Source organism: Columba livia, chromosome 2, assembly GCF_036013475.1.
Source record: "Columba livia isolate bColLiv1 breed racing homer chromosome 2, bColLiv1.pat.W.v2, whole genome shotgun sequence".
NCBI lineage: Eukaryota > Metazoa > Chordata > Aves > Columbiformes > Columbidae > Columba > Columba livia.
Window position 1 is genome coordinate 133,860,171 of NC_088603.1, and position 22,581 is coordinate 133,882,751.

Sequence of the window (22,581 nt, forward strand, 5' to 3'; positions counted from 1 at the left end):
GGGGGACCTAAATCCCAGAAAGTTCAAAATTGCTGCAAATTTCCTTTTTTTAGTACAGTACTTCTGCAGAAAATAAAGTGCTTTACAAAGCTGCATCTTAAAATTATTTTACATCTTGTTATTTGGGTCTAGCCTCAAGCAGAAGTTAACTTTACTGGCTAATGTGCATATCTTTGAAATACAAAGTGAAGATTAAAGGTGCTGACACAAATATGTTAAAGCAATCTTTGGGAGCACTGTTATGGTAAAAAAAAGGATCACACTTTGTCTTTTTCATTTAGTCATGTTTTGATCAGTATTTCACTAAAGAAGTTCTGTGCCAGCATATGAAAGTCCATTTACTGTTTTTGTCCTCTGGGTTTGTGCCCCAAGTAGAAGCAACTGCAAATACTCTGATGGATCAGCATTCTCTAGCAGTAACGAAGACAGGGTGATTTGAGAAGAATGGGGAAGCACTCATTTTTGAGTGTCTTGAAATAATGAAAAGACTGCGGCATGCACTAGCAGAATGGTGAAATTATTAGTGGCATGAAAACGAGCATGGCTTCTACAGGCTCCTGTGTGAGGTGCTGGGGTGGACTTGCTGGTGACCACATGGGCCATGGGGATCCAAAACCAGTGCAGTGATACTGGTACAAATGGGAGGGAGTTGGGACCAAAGTGTTCCAGATCACATCTGAGTCTGCTTTCTGAGAAAAGTAATTTGTTTACCAAAGGTGAACTCCCCAGGCATGAACTAATATTATAATTGTATAACATAGGAAAGCAGAGGGCTAGGATTTGGAAGTAAGCTAGGAGGGCAAGTTACTCAGCACTGACAAGGTATCTAATCACTCACTTTGCTCTACAGAATTGAAGATTGTAGTTGACCTATAAACATTTCCAAGACTGATTTAGATAAGACTAACCTTCCCCATGTGGATTATTTTCACCCTTGCCAAACTCCAAGCTTCCTCACAAGGCCACAATGAGGGAAACTGGCCTTGCCCCAGTGCCACATCTTGAAGGCCCAGTGAAGAGTTCTTCAAGCCCAGTTCCTCCCGGTGTTCCCATTACTGGTTGGGCATGAAGCCACCCAGCCTGGCATCCGTCAAGCTGAGGCAGGTTCTGACATGAAACAATTAGCAGGATGGATTTAGTGGATGGATTAACAAGTGAACTAGTTTCTTGCCAGGTTGCCTTAGCTGACCAGTTCTCTGTCCAGTAGTGGTTGAGTTCCCACAGCACGACCAGTCTGTAGCAATGGTGACCCTGGCAAAGGTGTCCCTTGAGGGCAAGTTCTTTCCAAGCCACTCTCTGAAGCTTCAGGCTAATGTTTCAGCGCTCCCCCAATGGTATTAGATACTGCAGTCATTTCCCATTCCCAAACACTTCTTGTAATGCAATTGAAATGTATATTCAGCATGCTCAATTTAACATGATACTAATTAGCCATATTAAACAGCCTTTACTATTTCATGAGTCCCATGGCCTCTGGAGGGAATTGTTCTATTTAAACACCTAATATTGATATACTGGAAAAATATGCTTTTTTATTTACAGGGTATGATTATGTTTTTATATAAAAGTTTTATTTTTCTTTAACAAAAACACCTTATCACTTTCCTCAGTACATTTTACTTCTATAATCTCCATCACAAAACTGATCGGATTATGTTACACATCTTGCATTTCCTTTGGTTTTGAAGTTTTATTTTGTAACAGAGGCTTAAAGAATTGTTTACAGACTTTCTCTACTTGCTTTCTGCTTCTCAGATTTATTTTATGACATCATTAATAGAGTTTGCTGTGGTTTGGTTTCTCTCTCAGTCCTTAGAGCAATCCATTATTTTTTCTGAGCACTCCTGGGCACCCTTCATTTCAGGAGAAAGCGTGAAAGGCACAGTGATGGGCAGCATGATCACTTCTTCCAGGGTAGAACACTTCTTGAGATCATCCCTCCCATTTCAAAGCATAACATAAACTCAAAGCATTCTGTGCCAAAAAAGCGTTACTATTCTATTTGAATACTGCACTATTTTGCATAATTGCTGCTGTAGTGTGCCCATTAGCAGTGTATTAGCAATATGTTTTGACCTACTGGCATATAAGAAAAATAACTGCAGGTTATAAGGATCTTTCCTGATTGAATACTGTCCTAGATTTCCAAAAAGTTTCTTCTTTATTCCTTCTTTTTCTTAATGCATTTGTGAGTTCATTTTTAATACTGACCTACCAGAGCATAAAGACACAGTCCAGTCAACAGAAAATAAACCTGACGATTATTTTCTGATACTTCACATTTACATTAAATTGTGATTATACCTCTTATGTTTTTTGCATACTGAATGAACAAAAATCATTTATGCTTATGGAACATAGTCTTTTGATGAATACATCATACTAAGATTACATAGTGCAATCTTTTTACAGAAATGTATTTTCTTGATGCCTTTGATTACCTTCCTTCATGAAATAAGCTATTTTATTTCAATGCAATAGCTACAGCTCTTTTCCTGACTAAAGATCTAACTTCCATAAAACAACATTTCTAGGCACATTCATTTGATTAAAGAATGTTCTCACTGATCACATTTAAAGTATTCATTACTGTACACAAAAAATGATCATTTAGTCTGAAATTTCCACTTAAAATTCACAAGAAACAGTCCAAGTTCTGCTTGTGTCAAGAACTTAAGTGGCATTCTCAATTATATTAAAAATGTTAAAAGGCACAGATACAAAGCTACAGCAGATTCAGTGGTTCAGTTTGGTCTGATTTTTTGTTTATTTCTCTCTTCCAAGGAAAAAGCCTCATGTCAAATAACTTATATCATAAGAATAAGAAAAAAAATATCTGCTGATGGAAGGCAACGCATTCTGCTTTGCATTTCTGAATTATGTCAGTGCAACAATCAATCCAGTCCCAAAGATATTTAAAGAACAAATCCAGGTGCTCAGAGGGTTTGGGAGAGCCAGACAAGGACATGTTTTCCCTTTCACAGGATCTAGACCATGAATGTCCAGCACCTGATAAGTTTAGAGAGGGGAAAATGGGGAGGGTCTCAGGTCCTTAGTAATACCCAGGAAAACCTCTGCTTCTGTCGACAAATCACAGATAGAGAAAAAATTCAAGACTAAAATATACCCTGTACACGTCATCTTGATTTGTTCATTCAGTCATGTTATTCCTAATTGGTGTGGTAACTCCAATAACAACTAGCATAACAAAACTGTCTTTTTTTCTTTTTTTTTTCTTTCACTATTTCAAAAATACTGCTCATTGCCTTTTAGAAACTACATCTGGTGACTAGGGAAGATATTCCTTCTCAGATTATCAGTATATCCTAAATATCACATTTTTATCATGTTTGCTTGTATTCACCTGCACCAGAATTTTCAAACTATGGTCTCAACTTAGATTCATTTTTAATTAAGTCCTGCATAGACTGAAAGACTAGCACTTGCCTTTCTTCCCATCTGCCCTCAAGTTATTCTTCAGACTTCCACAGACTTTTCTCAGGTTTTGCTAGGTTATTTTTTTGTTATTGTTGTTATTAAGAGGTCAGTGACACCAACATATACACATCTGCAGAAGAGCTGCATCCCTTTTCCCAGCTGAGTATTTTCCTAATGATACCACATGACTGAGGTTGTTTTCTTCCACAAAAGCCCAGACACCATAATCACACTCATGGTCAGAGATTAGCAAATATGGAGAACAGCCTGTTCTGTTAGTATTGCTTTTCATTTTTTCCTGCTGTTTAATCTTCTTTCTTACTTTATTCATGAAACCTAAGGCAGTATACTATAGCTAAAGTAACTAACCATAAAACCATCTTATTTTTTCATTATTTTTAATCACTATGCATACCACGGTGGATCAGAAAACATATTCACAACCTTCGAATAGCATTGAAAATATTATGACTCCTTTCTTATCCAAGAATTTGTGTTGCTAATGTGAATGAAAAAACTTTGACTTATAATTCACAAAGTAAATTCCTAAAAGAGCCAGAGCACTGATGGTTTTTCCTGCAGGCAAACAGAAATAGTACTTTCAGTCATTCATTCAGTTTAAATCTTGACAGTCTGAGCCTTGTTCCTATCAGCTATTACATATGAGAATTCCACCCTTTATTTCTGCATGGCTTCTTTCACTTAAGAAATAATCGGAATTGGATTAAGTGTGTCCTAGCAGAAAGACTTTGCTTTCTGTAGATACTCAACTGTGCTTCTGTTAGCTTAAAAATGATAGTACCTAAACCACATTTTTTTTTAAAGAAGTCAGAAACATATGCTATGGTCACTTTTCTACCTTTGAGTTTTAATGAAGCAGGCATCATAGAAACAGTATCTGTTTTTGCAAACACTGTTGTTTGGTAACTGTCTTATTAATTTTATGGAGGTCTTAAATGTAAGAAAATACAGTTGGTGATACAGGACAGAGAAAGGCCTGTCCTAACATGACAAATGAACAGTGGGATTCTTCATTTTCAGAAATTTAGTAAACCCTTAATTGCAGCAGCAATCAGAAATGCAGAGGAAGGCTGTGCTTCAGAGCACCACTTTGTGAGCTCGTAATTAGGCATTGGTTCTCACATAGTGTAACACGACTAATTGTATAGAAGGCTGTAATTCAGTGTGGGAGCTGCTGATGTACTTCAAGGGCACAGTTTAGGTGGCTTACAATGAGCAATAGAAATATGATTCTGGGTTACGGATTCAGTATTCTGTGAATGAATAATAAGACTATATAAATAAGAGGCTGTAGCTTGTCACATATTTTAAAGTCTTGTGAATAACATTGAAATAAAAGATTTAGAGTATACTTAGTTTTATAATAAAATGGATTGTTAAGTAAGATTACAGATAACATGGTAGGCTATGCTGTGTGCAACACAGAGAATCAACAACAAAATATTAATATGCAGTGAATTATTAACAATGAAGTCGCTCCAGAAGTTTATTTCTTGGTGAATTCCACTAGTCTTGGAGTACATTCTCTTGACATACATTATCCAGTCTGCCTCCTTTTTGATAGATTATGTTGCTTGTATTCCCAGAACTTCTGGCAAAAGCATTGGCTGTTTTACTGAAAAATAACAAATGTATTCATAAATGTATGTGAATTTATTATGAGTCCTAAGAAATGAGCAATTTCAAATATTTATTGACATTAAAATGTATGATGTATTGTTCAGTCTTGCAAGAATGAGATTATTCTATGAAACAGCATTGCAAACATGAATCATCATCATCAGAGTGGTGCCCCTCCCGTAACTACTTTTAAGTGTTAGTAGTGTCATTGAAGGAAAAGGAGATTAAGCCTCTACCCTTGGGATCCTCAAAGGCAATGCCTGCATTAACCTTCATCTCTTTGTGACTACAAATAGCCATGCAGTAAAGTAGTATTGATTGTGTGCATTATATCAGTCAACACTGTTTTGTTCAGCCCACCCTGATGAACTCATTCCAGACGTTTTTAGATCAGTACATATTGACCTGAATGTTCTTACTCTGATTTAGAGCAGAAGAGGGTCAGGTGACATCAGCTTCATGCACAGCATGATTAAAGCTGTCAGAAAGAGAACATTAAGGTAGATAGCTAAGTACACCACTATATTTTTTTCAAAATTCTTTCTTTTGTTGGGAGCATAGATTTTTGCAAAATTTAGCAACTCCTAGCATATCACAGGAAAAAGGAAATTAAAATTAATGGCTGTGGCGTGGAGATACTTTCATTCTCCAGAGTATGCTTACTTGAACAAAGGTACAAAATTGAACATGCTTACAGTTTGTGAACTTGTGTTATGTGATCAGCTTGTGTTCCTCACGTAATAGCAGTGCCTCAAGTGAGAAGTTGGGACATGTCAGTAGTTAATATAGACTGAAACAGAAGTTAACCTGAAACATTCCTGGAACAGATATTGGAGAGAACCTGTGTGATTTAGGACCCGCTTGGCAGGCAGGAATTAGCTGCTGAATGCTACAGACTGCTTTCCAAATGGGAATTAGATGGAACCAGCAGGGGATAGCATGGCAAAAAGTATTTCTCAAGAGTGACACGTCAATAGCTTACAGGCATGCTTATTTAGAGTGGCAGCCTTTGTATTTGATTCTTCCTGTGTTATCTGGTCTTTATTCTAGACTTCCATATTCACATAATTATAGAATCATAGAATGGTTTGGGTTGGAAGGGACCTTAAAGATCAGCTAGTTCCAACCTCCCTGTTTCTCTAGAACAGGCCCATCCAGCCTGGCCTTGAACACTTCCATGGATGGGACATCCACAGCTTCTCTGGGCATCCTGTTCCTGTGCCTTGCCACCCATATTCAGTGACTCCAGTGAGCTGTTGCAGGCAGATAGCCCCTAGGGTCTGTATATGCAGAAATTTTAGGCCTCTTTTCATGCAGAAGAAAGGATGCAAATGGCAGAACCCCTAGCTCCTAGATCACTAGCAGGAATGCCAGTGTTGGAAGGATCAACTCCAGCTAATATTTTCAAGGTAAAATTCCTATTTCAGAGAATACATATAGGACCCAATAACCTCTACCTGATATGGCATTTCCATGTATCTAAAGCTTCTCCTCTTTTAAAGTCTTAATTGCTCTCCATTTGATTTTCCCATTTACCCCTTTCCTGTCATAAAATGCTGGCACAGTGCAGCAACCAGGAATTCATCAGCTTTGAGGAAAGATGGTTTAATATGTACCCACACTAAATAGTATCCTGTTACTCAGCTCTTGCTATCTTCAAACTTTTTTTTTTTTTTTTTACAGAATCACAGAATGTTAGGAATTAGAAGGGACCTCGAAAGATCATCTAGTCCAATCTCCCTTTGTAGCAGCTCTTAGCCAATAATCCTCTGTTTCATATACATATAGAGTAGTTCTTGTTCTTAAATTCTCACTGATTTTTTTTTTTTTTTTTTAATTTCATTACACTGATTTCAGACCATTTCTCCAATTTATCAAACCAATTTCAAATTTTAACTCTGGTTGCTGGACTGTTTAGAAAACAGCTCTTTCTTATCTCTTTTACATATATAGTCTCTATTTTGTTGTTTGAATCATTTATGGTAAGCAAAGCTGAACAAAACATAGTCCTGAGTGTTCCTACTATTTAATGTTTCCCCCTTTCACATGGACATCATTCTTTGTGCATAGGCATGTTGGGGTTTTTCGGCTTAATGTATGTTTCCCTTAAGGTAACTAGATCATCTCTTCCCAGCTTGAATACGAGACTCTCATATAAGACAATGTCAAAAACTTTAAAAATCATGCTGTTACCTCCTATACATCTCTTCTTCCATCCATTAAGTCAGTTATCATGTCAAAAGAGTAAGTTTGCACTGAGAAAATACATTGTGAGTTTGCATTACGCTAATTTCTCTCCATGGTTTGAGGGATGTGTTTTATTTTGTACTAGAATTTGTATGTTTCAATAAATAACAGAAGCATTTAGCTTTGTGGAAAAGAACTTCCCAGAGCACTCTTATGTTTTCATATTAATGCAGTATTTGATATTACACAATAGTAATGAAAACAGTACAGTTTGTGCTGTTTTTCTAACCAAAGTGATCAGTTGCAATGTCTACCACCAGCTGGAAGCAGAGCTAATTAAACTGATTAAGAACAACTATAAAAAATGACATAAAGCTGTAAATTATTCCTCCACACCCTTGGTTTCTGAAACAGTTCTAACAGATTAGATCTTCTATACAGCTGCTCTAACATTTATTTATTCCAGAATATGACAGTGCTTCTTAAAAAAACTTGCCAATGTTTATAATGGTATTCAAGGCAGTTTCAGAAGATGGAATGAGCTTCTTCCCTAATTCTATCCAACAACAGATACTGGTGTCTAGAAAAATTATCTTGGACTGAAATTGCTTAAAGTCACAGAAACCATTATATAAGGGAAGGGAAGGGAAGGGAAGGGAAGGGAAGGGAAGGGAAGGGAAGGGAAGGGAAGGGAAGGGAAGGGAAGGGAAGGGAAGGGAAGGGAAGGGAAGGGAAGGGAAGGGAAGGGAAGGGAAGGGAAGGGAAGGGAAGGGAAACCATTATATAAGGGAAGGGAAGGGAAGGGAAGGGAAGGGAAGGGAAGGGAAGGGAAGGGAAGGGAAGGGAAGGGAAGGGAAGGGAAGGGAAGGGAAGGGAAGGGAAGGGAAGGGAAGGGAAGGGAAGGGAAGGGAAGGGAAGGGAAGGGAAGGGAAGGGAAGGGAAGGGAAACCATTATATAAGGGAAGGGAAGGGAAGGGAAGGGAAGGGAAGGGAAGGGAAGGGAAGGGAAGGGAAGGGAAGGGAAGGGAAGGGAAGGGAAGGGAAGGGAAGGGAAGGGAAGGGAAGGGAAGGGAAGGGAAGGGAAGGGAAGGGAAGGGAAGGGAAGGGAAGGGAAGGGAAGGGAAGGGAAGGGAAGGGGAGGGGAAGGGGAGGGGAAGGGAGGGGAGGAAGGAAGGAAGAAAGGAAGGAAGGAAGGGAGGAAGGAAGGGAGAAGAACACTGATCACTCCAGCTTCATTACCATTCCTACATAATTAAAATATAATTCCCTTTGTTTATTGTACGAAATAGTATTTCTTGCATACTCAAGACATTTTTGCAAGAAATGAAATTTCTGTTTCAACATTTTTCCGAAGGTGTATGACAGACCCCCTCAGAGCTTATCAGGATTGCTCTTTTTGAGATTTAGTATTTAATTATGCAAGACTTTCTCAAAACTCTGGAGAATTTGGTGTACTGCAGGCTAGAAAAGAAAGGCAAAATATCTATAATATATATTGATAAATGTCAGCAGTAAAGATGATATAGGATGTTATTTTATATGGTGTTGCAATTTTAAAACTTTTATATTAATTTGCCATATATTGAATTACCAATTTAAATAAAAGGCCAACATATAATTGTATTCCTTTACTATGAGGAACACTTGAACTAATTTAAAGTAATGCAGGAAATTATCTAAAACCATTTAGTCAAATATACTAGAGAGGGGTCAAACCTAGGGCAGCACTATTTAAATCAAATTGAGTTCCAGCCTGAGAATGGATTTAAAATAGATTTTTAATTGCAGTATTTTGTTCACAGGGCATTCTATTACACGCTTTTTGTTTGCAAGTAAAATCCACCAGAATGTCCTCCATCAGGATAGTGCCAGGTGCCTCTTCATAACAAAATTTCTGTGTTATGAAGTATGTAAATGTATAGGAACTTTCATTCTTTGCTCATTAGTCTCTTGAGCCAAATGCTGAGTACTTCCCAAATCTCATTTCATTAAGTAGAAAAACAGGAAACAAAAGTGTAACACTAGTTGGGCTTTTCCTCATACAGCAGAGAGAAGCTGCAAAGCTGGTGCAGATGTTTTCCTGAAACAGTGCGACCCACAGCAGGAACAGCTGGTCCATGAAGCTGGTGTGGTTGGCTGCACAAAGTCTGCAGGAGAAGGATACAACCACCCATGTGATGGGCCCCACCACTTTATTGCTCTCTGGCAGTACTGCCTAAGCACAGAGGTTTCCAAGTGAAGCATTTTCTTGGTGCTCTGAGGGGTTTGGAGTGCAGCACTGGCAGTCTGGGAGGGAAATCATTCATGACGGCACGGACTGCGGTATTGAAGCATCCCTCTGAGCATGGGGAGACCCAGATTTGGGCTTACACTGTGCTTCCAGGTACACACAAGTCCATCAGTGATTCCCTCTTCCGTTCTCTCACTTCCATGTGGATCACAATCCCAGAAAGAAATCAGAACGTGGGGTGGAGCCATGAGGACAACAGAAAAGTTACTATGTTTTGGATACATTTTGGCCTATCCTCAAGCCTTGTGCAAGTTGTCCTTGCCACTGCTGGAAATCTAAACCCAGGAGACCAGGTTTAAAGCACATTGGAAGCCAGACCTGTGAATGAAGACAGGCTCCTAAGTTATTTCCATTAGTGATTTTGGAAAACTTCTTTTGAGAAGTAAAGGCTTTTGCAGTATTTTTCAATTAAAACAAAATCATATAATCCTTTCAAAAGCACAGTGACAAGTTCACCTTTTGTAAATACCTTTCTGGACAAATGGCCAAACCAAAATGGTGTATTAGTTTGTGAGCTTTTTGGACAAAATCTTTGCTAAATGAATAATGTCTGCACATGTACTTGGCCATTTTTCTACAAAAGATGATTTACAGAAAATGTTAATTCTTAAAACATTGACAAATTATTTACAGTCCTTCTGTTTTCAATTAGTCCTGTTGTTTACAGTTCTATTTCAGAGATTGTGTTGTGAGACTGAACTGATTTCAGATACGAGGGTTCGTCCAAATGAAATGTTCAGTTCTGGATGTAACATACTTTGCTTTGTTAGAAACACTTTTCTGAAAGTCTACAAAAAGACATTAAGTACCTGGGGTTCTTATTCGCTGTTCTCTTAACACAGTACTCTCCGTGAAAATTAGCCCAACAGAACTTTTGCATCATTTGCATGTCATGCAGCCTCTCAAAATAATAGACTTGTAACTTTTCTTTAAATATGTTTATAAAGGACCCTAAACTCACATGCTAATGGTCCTTACAAGGAGCTGATATTAGTAAACTCATTGCAACCAGGACACACTACAAAACTAAGGACAGCCAGTAGCAGGTACCGGAGCAGAAATACAGTGCAATAACTTGGATGAGGATTTTTAAATATATTCTGGTTGGGTGGAAACTACCAGTAGAAGAGTCTTCTGCCAGCGTGCAAGTGGTACGGCTCCTCACAGAGACAGCAGCAACAGCAGGGAGTTGGAGAACAACACTTTTAACAACTGGTTTTAGAACTGGGCGTGATTCTACATCTATCAAACCAGTGGCATCCAGTTCCAGGGCAAGGCTGATTGTGGTAGATGGGCTAGAAGTTCTCACGATGAGGAACTGACTATGCCACATGAATAGAGGATGTTGAAATGCAAACAAAGTGGGTACGGAAAACCTCAAATCAGGGAAGTTCTTACACCTGTAATAAATTTTATATTTAAAGTAAAAAAAAAAAAAAGTAAACAAAGAACTAAGTATTACTACTTCACTCTAGCCTTTCCATGTAAATGTCTACACAAGTCATGTGAATCTGTGAAATTTAAAAGGCCTCAATGTGCTGCTCTGTAAATGTTTGATTTCTAAACCAAAGTTCAGTTAGGTAAATGGGATTTTTTTTCAGGTCAGATTCCTAGCATAATGGATCAGACCCTTCTATTGTTGTCATATTATGTGTTGGATATAAAAGAAATTTGACATGAGAGGAACTTTATTAAATTAATAATATAAATGTTCTTGAAAAAAAAGTATATGTAGATTTAAAACTTTTGTTATTTACTTGACAGACTTGAATCAAAGGAGCCTTTCCTGTCCGTTGGGTAAGTAGGAATATTTGTATTTCCATAGATCTTTTTATCTTCAACTATTAAAAAATATTATATAAAATATTACATTGAGCATAAGCATTCTAATTCAACATTATGTTATTTACTGTACCTAAGCTTAGAAAAAGTAATTTATAGTCAATAAAGTAAAAAACTTGTGGATATCTTCCTTGTGAAAAAATACTATGAAGTACGTTTTACCTCTATTGAGCAACAAAAATTTATACTAAAAGACATGTATGAGTTAAATGTTGCACTGAATGGTAGCTGTTTTATTATTTTGTTTCAGTCAGAAACCATTTCAAATATTGCCTATACCACTTGTCTAAGCCCATGAACAAATAAGTAATATTTTGTTTTAAATAAAAGTTTGATGATACTTCAATAACAGGAAAAAAATCAAATTCATAAAATGGAAAAATACCACATTTTAGCCTAATTATAGATCTCTTGTACACTGATTTTTGTATTATAGCTGTTGACTTCATAGCCACTTAAATAGTCACGTGGTCTATATACTAAAATTAGCTCACCTTTCTAAAACTTATTTTTAAATGTGACATACTATGAAAACTACCATTATTTTATAAAATGTAGACCATTATATATATTAAAGGTAAGTACCTGTATTTTTCTTCTGAGTCTGAAGTTCATTTTTCATGCACTGTTTTCCTCTTAGCTTCTTTCTTTAAATCTTTCCTAATTTCCCTAACATTCTCACTGCCATTTTGTTCTCCTTCAGGTTTCTATATTCTTTACATCTCTTCATTCTCATTTTTGTTTGTTCACAACACCGTACTTCATGCTACCAAGAACACAAACTGCAAACAAAAGAACTCATGCTAAGTAGACATTTAAGTGTTAATTCTACCATGTAATAATGACTAGCTTCCAAATTGCTGTATCAGTTGTGAACAAAGAAACTCAACAAATCAGACTAAGCAAGATTGAGATATGTCCTAATTTCTAAGGTAACTTCGGTTTGTTTAAATTTCTTGCCATTTCTACTTTCTACCAACTCAAACTTGTTGAAAAATAAGTTAAATTCTGGTCAAATGGTGGTGATGGGAGTTTGTCTCTTAGTTTGCATGCTTTGAAATGTCCAAATTCGTCACCAAATTCAGTCACTTCTGTTATTTACCTCTCATTATTCCACTTTGTAACATGTACTATTGAGTTGCTTTTTTAGGCCTCCACTGTCATAAAGAATTGATTACTTGAAAATCTCAAGCTTAGATTGAAAAAGAAGTTGAATGGCATTGTGGCTGAGGAGCAAATTTGAAAGTATAAAAACCTAAGAAGCAAAGACAAGACAATGGCAGCAATTATATTAATAGTAATTACAATAAAATAATAAATCCTACTTTTGTAGTTGCTGTCATGGTCTTAAGAACTTTGCTGGAAATTTTAAGATAGTTGAGGATGACTACCTAAGAAGAAGTGTTATGTTTTATAGTTTGGTTTGGGTTTGTCTCCAAATGAGTGGGGTGGTGACCACTATGTTAACAAGCATTATCTCCACTGTTGTGTGTGACTTTGTTGCTAAACTGGATTCCTCTTGGGAAGTCTTACATGAATAAATAGACAGAGCTTCTTCCAGGAACTACCCAGAAGTTTGCCTGTAATGTACTTGAATTCTTCTTTGCAACTTCATAATGATAAGGGTAAAAAAATGTAAAAATTAATCCCTGCCTCTGTGCTACTTTTGCCTTTTACTGTTGTATTTTGTCCACCTCAAAGGAGGGCTTCAGGCAGAGGTTAGAGCACCATGGTCTGAGGAGAGGCCTGTGCCAACAGTCAGAGAGATGCTCTTCCTAGTCCCTCAGTGATCGGGAGGTTTATTTGTTCAGAGGATGAGCTCTTGTGCCAAGACCTGTATCCAAGGCTTTAACCCAGACTAACAGCTGCAGTCACCAGGCTTTTAAAATACAGTGTTTGCAGAAGAAATGCTGACTTAGCCTCAATTAGACTAACATGTGGGTGTCCTTACTGTGTTTTGCAGCCGGAGTTGGTCAAAACACCTATCTAAATTACGTTAGGTTGCCTACATATGACTTAGTCCTGCACACCAGACTTGCGCTCATCTCCCTTCTGTGACAGAGATTTGTTTCCACGTTTATGTTATACTGCCTGTAGGGGCTAATTATGTTTTTTCACTTTGTCGTGCTAAGCTAATGACTTCTTGGTTCTTTTCTGTTGTCAGTTCTATTGGGAGAGAAAGGGAACATGAAGTGTGGCAGCCTAAGAGTTCAAGACTGCCACACTTTGTTGAGCTCTGCAGGTGTGTGTAGGGCTGCAGCCTACCTGTAAAGAAAAACTGGTTCTTAAAACGATGCATTGTTGCTGCTCTCTCAGAAAGCAGCCAACTACAGAGACAAGCAGACCCCACCTCTTGCTTTTGTGATTTCTGTCTCAAATGCAGGGAGATAACAGCTCTTGTGCTGCTGTGGTAAAGGAAATTCAATTTATCCTTCTCTCTAGGCAAAGTTTATAGCAGATAAAAATCCACACTTTTTCACTCCCTGTGCAAGACAGGGGCATAATTTGTCACTGAAGTGATGGCAACCTCTTTAATGCAAGTGTCTAATGGTAGCAGTCAGGATCACATAGAGTATGTTATCATTTTGGGTTAGAATACAAAGCTGAATTTGAGATACATGTTGTCATCCTTTGTCTCTTAGAGGTGAAAATAAAATCCTCTAGGCAAGGCTGAAATATCTCTTAATGTGCTGAACTGTGAGTTTTACCCCACAGGGGCGCAGGATGTTATTTCCACACTTCTGGAGTTTTGTGTCCTAATTCAACCTGAGCTAGACAGAGAGTTGTCTGGACTTTCTTTCCTCTTCATATCGTGTAGGGTTCATGTTCATGTAGGGTCGGAATAAAAAAGAAGTGCAAATAGCCAGAATGCCTGGAAGACTTTACCATCAGAGGCAACAGTTCTGGTAAAACTTTGAATGTGCATTTAGTTTTAGAAACTGATTCCACCAAAGTGAAGACTACTCACAGTGTATCAAATTATCTTCACACAGGGGTCTTTGAAAGACTGAGACCTGGAAAGATGAGGCAGGTCAAGAGGTTAAAAAAAAACTGATAATGCATAAAGGACAAACTATGAGCCATCTCATGTTAATTCTGCTTTGTGACAAAGGATGTATAATATTTTTTTACATGAAAAATATTTAAAATGCTAACAACTTTTAACTGTTCAAATTTGTCATTTTGTTGTCTATAACAATTGTCCCCTGAGCAAAAGTATTGTTCTCTCTAGTTTATTATATTTCTAATCCAGCCACTCATCATTCACCCAGCTATTTCATGGCAGCTGATTCATGGTAACTATCTGCATGTATAAGTTTAGCCCTTGATAAATTAGAGATAATACTGCATGCAGATTTATAATTGGTTATCAGTCTGAGCCCTGATATTCAAAACTCATTTTGGAAGACACAGCCATTGCAGCATCTTTTAAAACCTGTAATAGTATTACGCAGCCAAGAGAGACCATAATCATTTTGTAACCTTTTCACACTGTAGAAATTCTTTGCATTAATTCTTGTTTATATCTAACTGTAATTGTATGTAACTTTCAGAATATCATCCACGGTTTAACACATGCAGTGGAAGAAAATCCATCACAGTAACTAATGAATTTGTCAAACTTTTACAAAATTTTGTCTTCTTTGTTAGGTGTCATTTAATACTGTGTCCCATATTGTTGAATTCAGAAGAGACAAGGAGGGTAAGAAACAGAGCTGATTTTCTTTAAGGCTAGTGGGAACTTAGATTCATTTACTGCCAGCTGCAGAGAATGGGATTGCTTCTGGATAAGCAGGCAATAGCTCTTCAGCGAGTTTGTCTTTGAAAATGCATGTGTTTTATACATCTGCTTGTCAGCTGAGATTCAATGTATTTCTCTATCTTTTGTGTAGATGTTAAAAAAAATACAATGCAAACTGCTTCTTCACTCTTCTTTTTAAGACTGATTGTTTACTATAAACAACAAATTTAGGTGGAAAACCCAGAGAGAGCCACGAAACAAATGCATTGTATGCATTTATTACATGATGAATAGTTGTCTGTTGTGAGAGAATAAGAGATACAAGTGAAGTTGGCACTAATTGCTGCATTTTTTGACATTCCCAGTAAAAAGACAAGAGATCTGCATGAACTACTACCTTCCTTACTGAGGCTCTATTTCTAGAAAGTGTATGATAATAGAAAAGCCATGTTTTTTTCAAATTGAAGCATAGTTACGGTACTTTTTGAGCCACAGGTACTTCTAGAAGAGACAGAGGAATTATGGTGGGCCCAGCTTTAGGAAGTGCATCTAACATAAATAAAATAAAATAAAATAAAATAAAATAAAATAAAATAAAATAAAATAAAATAAAATAAAACACCTGATTTTCTTCTGGCAGAATTGTTCTGAGAAATGTCTAACAACTGGACTTTGTCACCCATATTTCTTCCTCTTGCTCAATAGTGTTTTCTTTCCCATCAGGCCATTTTGCAGAAGATCTATAGGAAATCCTGCACTCAAACACCACTTTGAAGGATCCCATTCTGAAGAAGTGAGATGGTTAAAAATAAAAAATAAAAAAAACCCTAGTTCTTGCAGATTCTTTTAGGAGAATATTCAGTCTACTTCCAAACTATGCAGGTTCTTTCAATCCAAAGTTCGTTTTCATGTGTGTTTTTTTGGGTGGGTTTTTTGTGCATGCACTAGGTTATAAGGCACAAAACAGAATGTAGCCACATGTCACCTTCTGTACAACAAATGCCATAACACTCATCCTCCATCCTGATTATCCGATAGCACCAGTGGAAGGAGCGGACTGTCACGGTTTCTCTTATCTTTCCCTGTAAGGGCCACCAATAAATCTGTCAAGGTTTAATGCAAGGCGACAATAAACTGTGGCAGATGCTCTCTGTTAATCCCCCCCCCATCCTCTCTGCTTAGGAAAAGGTGATAAGGAAGGAAAAGGGAGAGAGACTTTTAAGTTGGAAAAAAAGTTTTAAAGGCTTTACTCATGCTACCAATAAATAGAGAAAATATGCAAAATATAGAAACCAAACTTGACTGTCTGGGGTAGAGCAATGTTTCGCCCTCCCACGCGGAGTTGGCATCGCTCTACTGGCTGCAGGGCGGGCACCCGGAAGTCCTGGGTGGGACTTCACAGCAAACCAGAACTGGATTCAGGGATGCAGGGTCTGGAGTCAGGCCTCAGATTTGCAGGCACAACTGGCAGGGTTATCTTCAGATGCCAGCCATGGTTGAAGAGAGCAAGACCCTTGTGATCTCCCACTTTTATAGGGTGTATGACATGTATGAGATGAAATACTCAGTCAGTTTTAGTCACCTGTTCCGTCCGCCCCTCCTCGCAAATACACCCCTCTCATGGTGGAGCTGGTGGAATTTTATCAGAATTCTTGGTTATTATAGCAATAAATCTAAACATGGGCCTCTTATGCATTCCATTGGTCATCTTATCAGCTTCAGAGCACAGTGTCCGAAAAAACATACAGTTACTTAGAAGGTACTTAGGAGAACTTAGCTGAAAGGAAAAATCACTAAAGAGCACTGGTCTTGTTTTTAACAAAACCAGGACACAGACACTATTCCTACTGTTCCTATTCAGCTTTTGAAAAGAGAGAACTAAGAAAATTATTTTCCTTCAGCAGAGGAAAAATATAAAAATATTATATACTGGATGCATTTTGCACTATTAATATGAAACTAATAATAATACAAACCTGAATATAATTGTGTAACTTGTTCACATTCACATCAGGTATTCAGGAGCTGTGTTTTGATGAAAAATATGAGATGACTGAACACACTTGACAATTAAACTCATCGTTTAGAGACAGGCAGTAACTCATGCTTAAAACCACTCAGGTTCTGTGACTTCGATAGACAGGAGCAAGTCTTGTGCATTTGCAGAGAATAACCTCCAAAACAACCCCCTCTCTAATTATGTGAGGTTTAGCCTGGTGTCAGAAGCAGAAGTCAGGGGACTGCAAGGGCTCTGTGCATGGTGAGGCTGCCAGGGTGGTTCCCAGAGAGACAGGAGGGATTTGGGGGATGATAGCACATATGAAAAGCTGGGGATCTGCATGTGGAAGATGCTCTATGCAGTTTAATTTCAAGCAGTATTACTGATACATTTCTCTTACAACAATTTACCAAGCACCACAAAGATTAAGTGTTTCTATAATTGCTTGCTTTCCATTATTATAAGACTCTGAAACAGTGGATGAATATCACTGTTTCATAAATTTATAAAAGGTTTATTTTTGTTTGAAGATATCTCTGAAGAAGAGATTACAAAGCCACAGTAATAATAACGTTGGTCTATTGCTGTTACTGCACTTAGCAGGGTTTTTTTGTCATTACTCAGTGTTTAAAGATCGCAATTTATGTATTTTTCTATTCATCTACCATCTACATAATTATTTGATGGTTCCTCTGTTTTCCTGATCTTTTTCATTCTACACTTTCACACACAGAGAAAAATATATATTGCATAGAAAAAAAACTAACACATTTGGCCAAAAAAAAAAAAAAGTATTTTCCTAATTCTGTTAACTTTTATTAGTAACAAACTCAACAAATATGCACCTTAATAAATTATTTTCCCCCCCTCTGACTTTAGTGATATCACTAACAATATGCTTCATAATTGAGAAAGACAATAGAGCATGAGATCACTTTTTTTTCTCTTCCATTTATTCTATTTGCTTTCCCCTTGTATTTACGCTCTGTTATTTCTGTCATTCAAGAGTACTCTTTCATTAGTAATTCTAGAAAAACAATAGATCTGTAAGTCATTTATGTTCTGGGCTAATGACAAACAATTCCTCAGAACTTAATATCTGTAGTCTCACCTCTGTACAGGAGAGGATGTTCTCCAGAGGAGGGAAAATGATGTGCAAGAGAATGTTTCTGAAGGAAAGTCAGGAAGATGAAACATTCTGGTTGGAGGTGGGGGGGGGAAACTGAAAGGAAATAAACAGGGATGCAGGGCCGTGAGGATAGAAATGGATTACACGAAGAAGAAAAAAGGGAGGTATTTTACACACAGTTTACTTCAGACTCACTGGGTTTTGCCCAAACAGTAGTCACTGATCCAGGAGTTATAGAAAACAGTGTTTGGAGAGGTCTGTGTTAGCACCATGTTCCTATTTCCTATTTCTGAGGTTTCAACGTAGCATTTTGGTCCACCAGTCTCTGTGGGCTTCTGTGAATATGCACAGTTTACTGTGGCAGGCTAACAAGCATGTGAAACAATTTCACAAATGAGACCTAGCTCCCTACTCACACCTCCTCTGAAAATCAAGACAATTTTTCTTCCTTTGTATGCCTATCGTCATATGAAAGACTTACTTTATTTTCATGGGTTTCCAGAACATTGCAAATAAGTTTTAATTCAATATCTTCACCATGATAAATATATTGAAACATATAGCAATTTTGAAATTTGATGTTTTGAATTTCAAATTCCCTATAATGCTGTTCAAGCCAGTCAATCTGTATTTGTCCATTGTTGATCAGCCTGTGTTGCTCTTACTACTTTTGTATGATAGTAATAACTGAAACTTCTTAACATAAGTTCTTAGGGTGCTAGGGCTTGTACAAACATTTGGAGAGGATCTGATGACTGTTCCCTCTGATTCCACCTTTGGAATGAGTTTAATCTTTTTCAAGTGAAATCTGAGATTGGTTAATCTACCTGACATACTATTTGCAATTGTGCTAGAAGAGAATGGTGGGATAGCAAAGAGAAAAAGGGTAGTGTCTTCCCTTCTATTCATGTGTTCTCATGACAGTATGTATGTACCCTCTCTGAGTTTAAATGGGACCATCCTTTCACTTCCCTGTTTCAGGTTTTGTGCTGAAGGGGAATGTACAACCCTAAGGATGAAGATTTCTACCCTGAATAGGAAGAGGGAAAGATTTTTTTTTTCTTTTTATTCTATCATAATTTCACAAAGAATCGCAGAATCACAGAATGTTAGGGATTGGAAGGGACTTCAAAAGATCACCTAGTCCAATCCCCCTGACAGAGCAGAAACACCTAGATGATGTTACATAGGAAGGCGTCCAGGTAGGTTTTGAATGTCTTCAGAGAAGGAGACTCCACAGCTTCACTGAAGCATTGTGTCCCACAGAGAGCTGCATCATCAAAGGTGAGATCAGGGAAGAAATGGAAGATGTCCTCAAGAGAGGCTGTAAAGTCTCCATCCACTGAGGTTTCCAAGTCTCAGCTAAGTAAAGCCATGGCTGACCTGGTCTAGCCCTGGATACAGTTCCCCTTGGGGCAGGTGGCTGGACCAGATACCTTCTAGAAGTCCCTTGCAGCTCTGTGAATAGGCAGGAGACCCGCATCAGGTGTTGGACACATTGCATGTGCAGTGATACCTTCAGCCCCTGATTCCCCTTTGTGAAACTTGGAGAATGGCCCCTCCCAGGGTGTGAAGTTTGTTAAGAGAGGAGGCAGTGCAGAAAGAGGCACATCAGAGACAAGCGTTGCTGACGCAAAGCAAATTGGAACTCCTACTTCTCTCTCATATTTGCTAGAGGTTTTTTAACAGATCACAGAATCACTGTGATTCTGTGATTCTGTGAAATTGGAACTCCTACTTCCCTCTCATACCTGCTAGAGGTTTTTTAACACATATTAAGCTTCAAGCTAGGAGACATGGTCTTTAGAGCTGGTCTGTCAATGGTCTTGTCCATGGTACTAAGGAAAACCAACTCACATCTTGACTTATTGGATCGTCCATCTGCATATTAGCATGCTGCCATTTACCCCTCATTCAAAATAAAAATCAGAATATGTCCTGATACTAGGCAAGTTTCCAACTAGTAAAATGAATCATATCTTACTTTATCTTCTACCAAAGTAGCTTAATCTGAAATCTAACCTCATTTACAGACCAGTTTTCAACTACATTGGTATAATGCCTTTACACACCTTAATTTGAAAAGAAGCAGGATGATGTTTCGGGTATTTAGGGTCATATTCAGTAGCCTCTATTTGGCCCAAAGTGATGTTTGGGTCTTGATTTTGGCCATTTTGGTTTTCATTTGGGGCTTTTTCAGTTTGAGTTATAAGCTGCAGTTCAAAACTAATCTGCAGTTACCCATTGGGCTTTGGAATGTTTTTTATCTCAGGGTCAAGCTGGGTTTATATAATTCTTATAATTCTGCAAGCCAAAGTGCCACTTTGTCAACATAAGCCATACACACCCCCATGTGGGTATACACACAGTTGTAACATGTAATAATTTTGCTGATGATGTACACAAAAATAAATAAGAATTAGGTCACAAGTTTTATGGCCACTAGTATGCTGAGTGTCATTGCTAACAAATTAATTAATGTGCTTCGATTATTTTTGTTTGTAAAGTCTTCAGCTTTGGTGCTGAATTCATGTAAGGGTCAGTTGTGTTCAGAAACAATAATTTCTTTTCAGCTACATGTTAGATTAGAATTGAAAGTTGGAGGATGTGCCTTAAATGTGGAGCAGAAATGTCGGAGTAGATCTGTCATGCATCAACAGCAACTGACAGTTTGTATTGCTACAGTAGTGACTCTGTAGCTAATACTAGAGTATTTGCTTAATTTAAAAAGTATAAACCGATTTTCAACAAATATAGATTTATTTGGTTTGGTTTTTCTTTTCAGTTGCCTCTAATGCTTTATACAAAAACAATCTTCCTGAAGTCCATCACACTTGGGTCTTGTAGCTTGTATTCTCAGGGGTAAGGATGGGAGGCTGAATCAGCTTTTGTCCTGTAGCTACTTTGTCAAACATTTTCATAACCACCCAGATAGCCACCAGAAAGTACTTGTAAGTCCAAACAAATTAGGAATTTTATCAAAAGCAATAATTTGCCGGGAAGTACCTACTAGGTATAGCCTTGTTTATTGTCTTGCCATCTAAATCAAGGGACAGAAACTACAGGTAGGTTTCCAGGCACACTATGAACAACAAATAGTCAAAATGAAAAATTACTAACTTTCAGACTGCATTTTTCCTCTGAACTATTTGTTGGCTACCTGAAAATAGCAAACATCTTCACAGAAATTAGGATCAATATGTAAAGAAGGAAAACTGAACCATTTCTCAGATAATGTAATTCATCCTGCAGATCTATCCTTTTTTGGTGTACAAGAGAATATATGATAGAAATGGAAGGTACATCTTCTGAGACAGTGAAGTTAGCGAAACAAAACTTAGGGTTGTTAGTGTGGCTTATATAGCAGTATTATGCCAAAGTGTTCACATTTCTTTGGTAGAGATAGAGGAACCTGAGAGATAGAGCATAAGGCTTTGTTTCCTCACAAAACTAATGTTTTTATTCACATACACACATATTAATAATGATTACACTTTAAATCTGAAATCAAATATTATTTGATTTCAAGTAGACCTTGCCTAGGTGTCAGTAGTTAGTTGTATTTCATGTTCTGGCTGATACCTTATAGACTATAAAACTGTCTTGCTGTATAGAGCATTCATAGAAAAATAACATTCCAGTCATGTAAGTCATATAAGGGTGAGTAACGGTAATGTGGTTTTGCTGGGAGAAGGCAAAAATTGTGTGAGGGGAGTTCAGCAAGAAGGTGAGGGAGGGAGAAGGAGGGAAGAGAGAGAGAGAGAGAGAGAGAGAGAGAAATCTTAACAGCTTTAATTCCTTCTCAGAGTCTTGTGGTTTGGGAAGAGATGCTGGAGGCAATTCTCAGCACTAAATTGCTATGGTAGCTTGATTCAATAGACTATACAAAAACAAATTTAGGCTAAGATGTGTCTGTATTGTTAACTTCTAATGTGCGTTTCCCACAGTGATAAAACACTTGAAATGCAACTTTCTGTAGATGTTTGCTAGCCTTGATGCATACCAGTGCAAGCAAAGCCCTAATCTGACAGGGCCTGTGGCCACATGATATAAGGACACATGCTAAAGAAAATGACAATAATGGAAGCATAAAGCTCCCCAAGCCCTCTTTTGTGCAGTCATTTTCTTATTTTCTAAAATGTTATGAAATTCATCTGTATGGAAGAGAAAATATGGATACACAGATCATTGTCTGATAAGTGTTTAAGATAAATAATATATTTAAGATCCCTTGATTTCAACAGCTTTATTCTGGCTTTACAGTGAGGTAGTTCAGAGTGGCGACATTTGAATACCCTACTGTAAATCAAAAG

General features: G+C 37.6%; 1 protein-coding gene across 16 annotated transcripts in view; it reads left to right on the top strand.

The window, feature by feature from the left end:
- Positions 1 to 22,581, top strand: part of RALYL (RALY RNA binding protein like) — a 380,059-nt gene that overhangs the window by 311,030 nt on the left and 46,448 nt on the right. For all 16 annotated transcript variants that reach the window (XM_065053891.1, XM_065053892.1, XM_065053881.1 and 13 more), the window contains one exon: positions 11,321 to 11,353. In XM_065053891.1, coding sequence (XP_064909963.1) covers positions 11,321 to 11,353 — 33 coding nt within the window. The remainder of the gene's footprint in view (positions 1 to 11,320; positions 11,354 to 22,581) is intronic.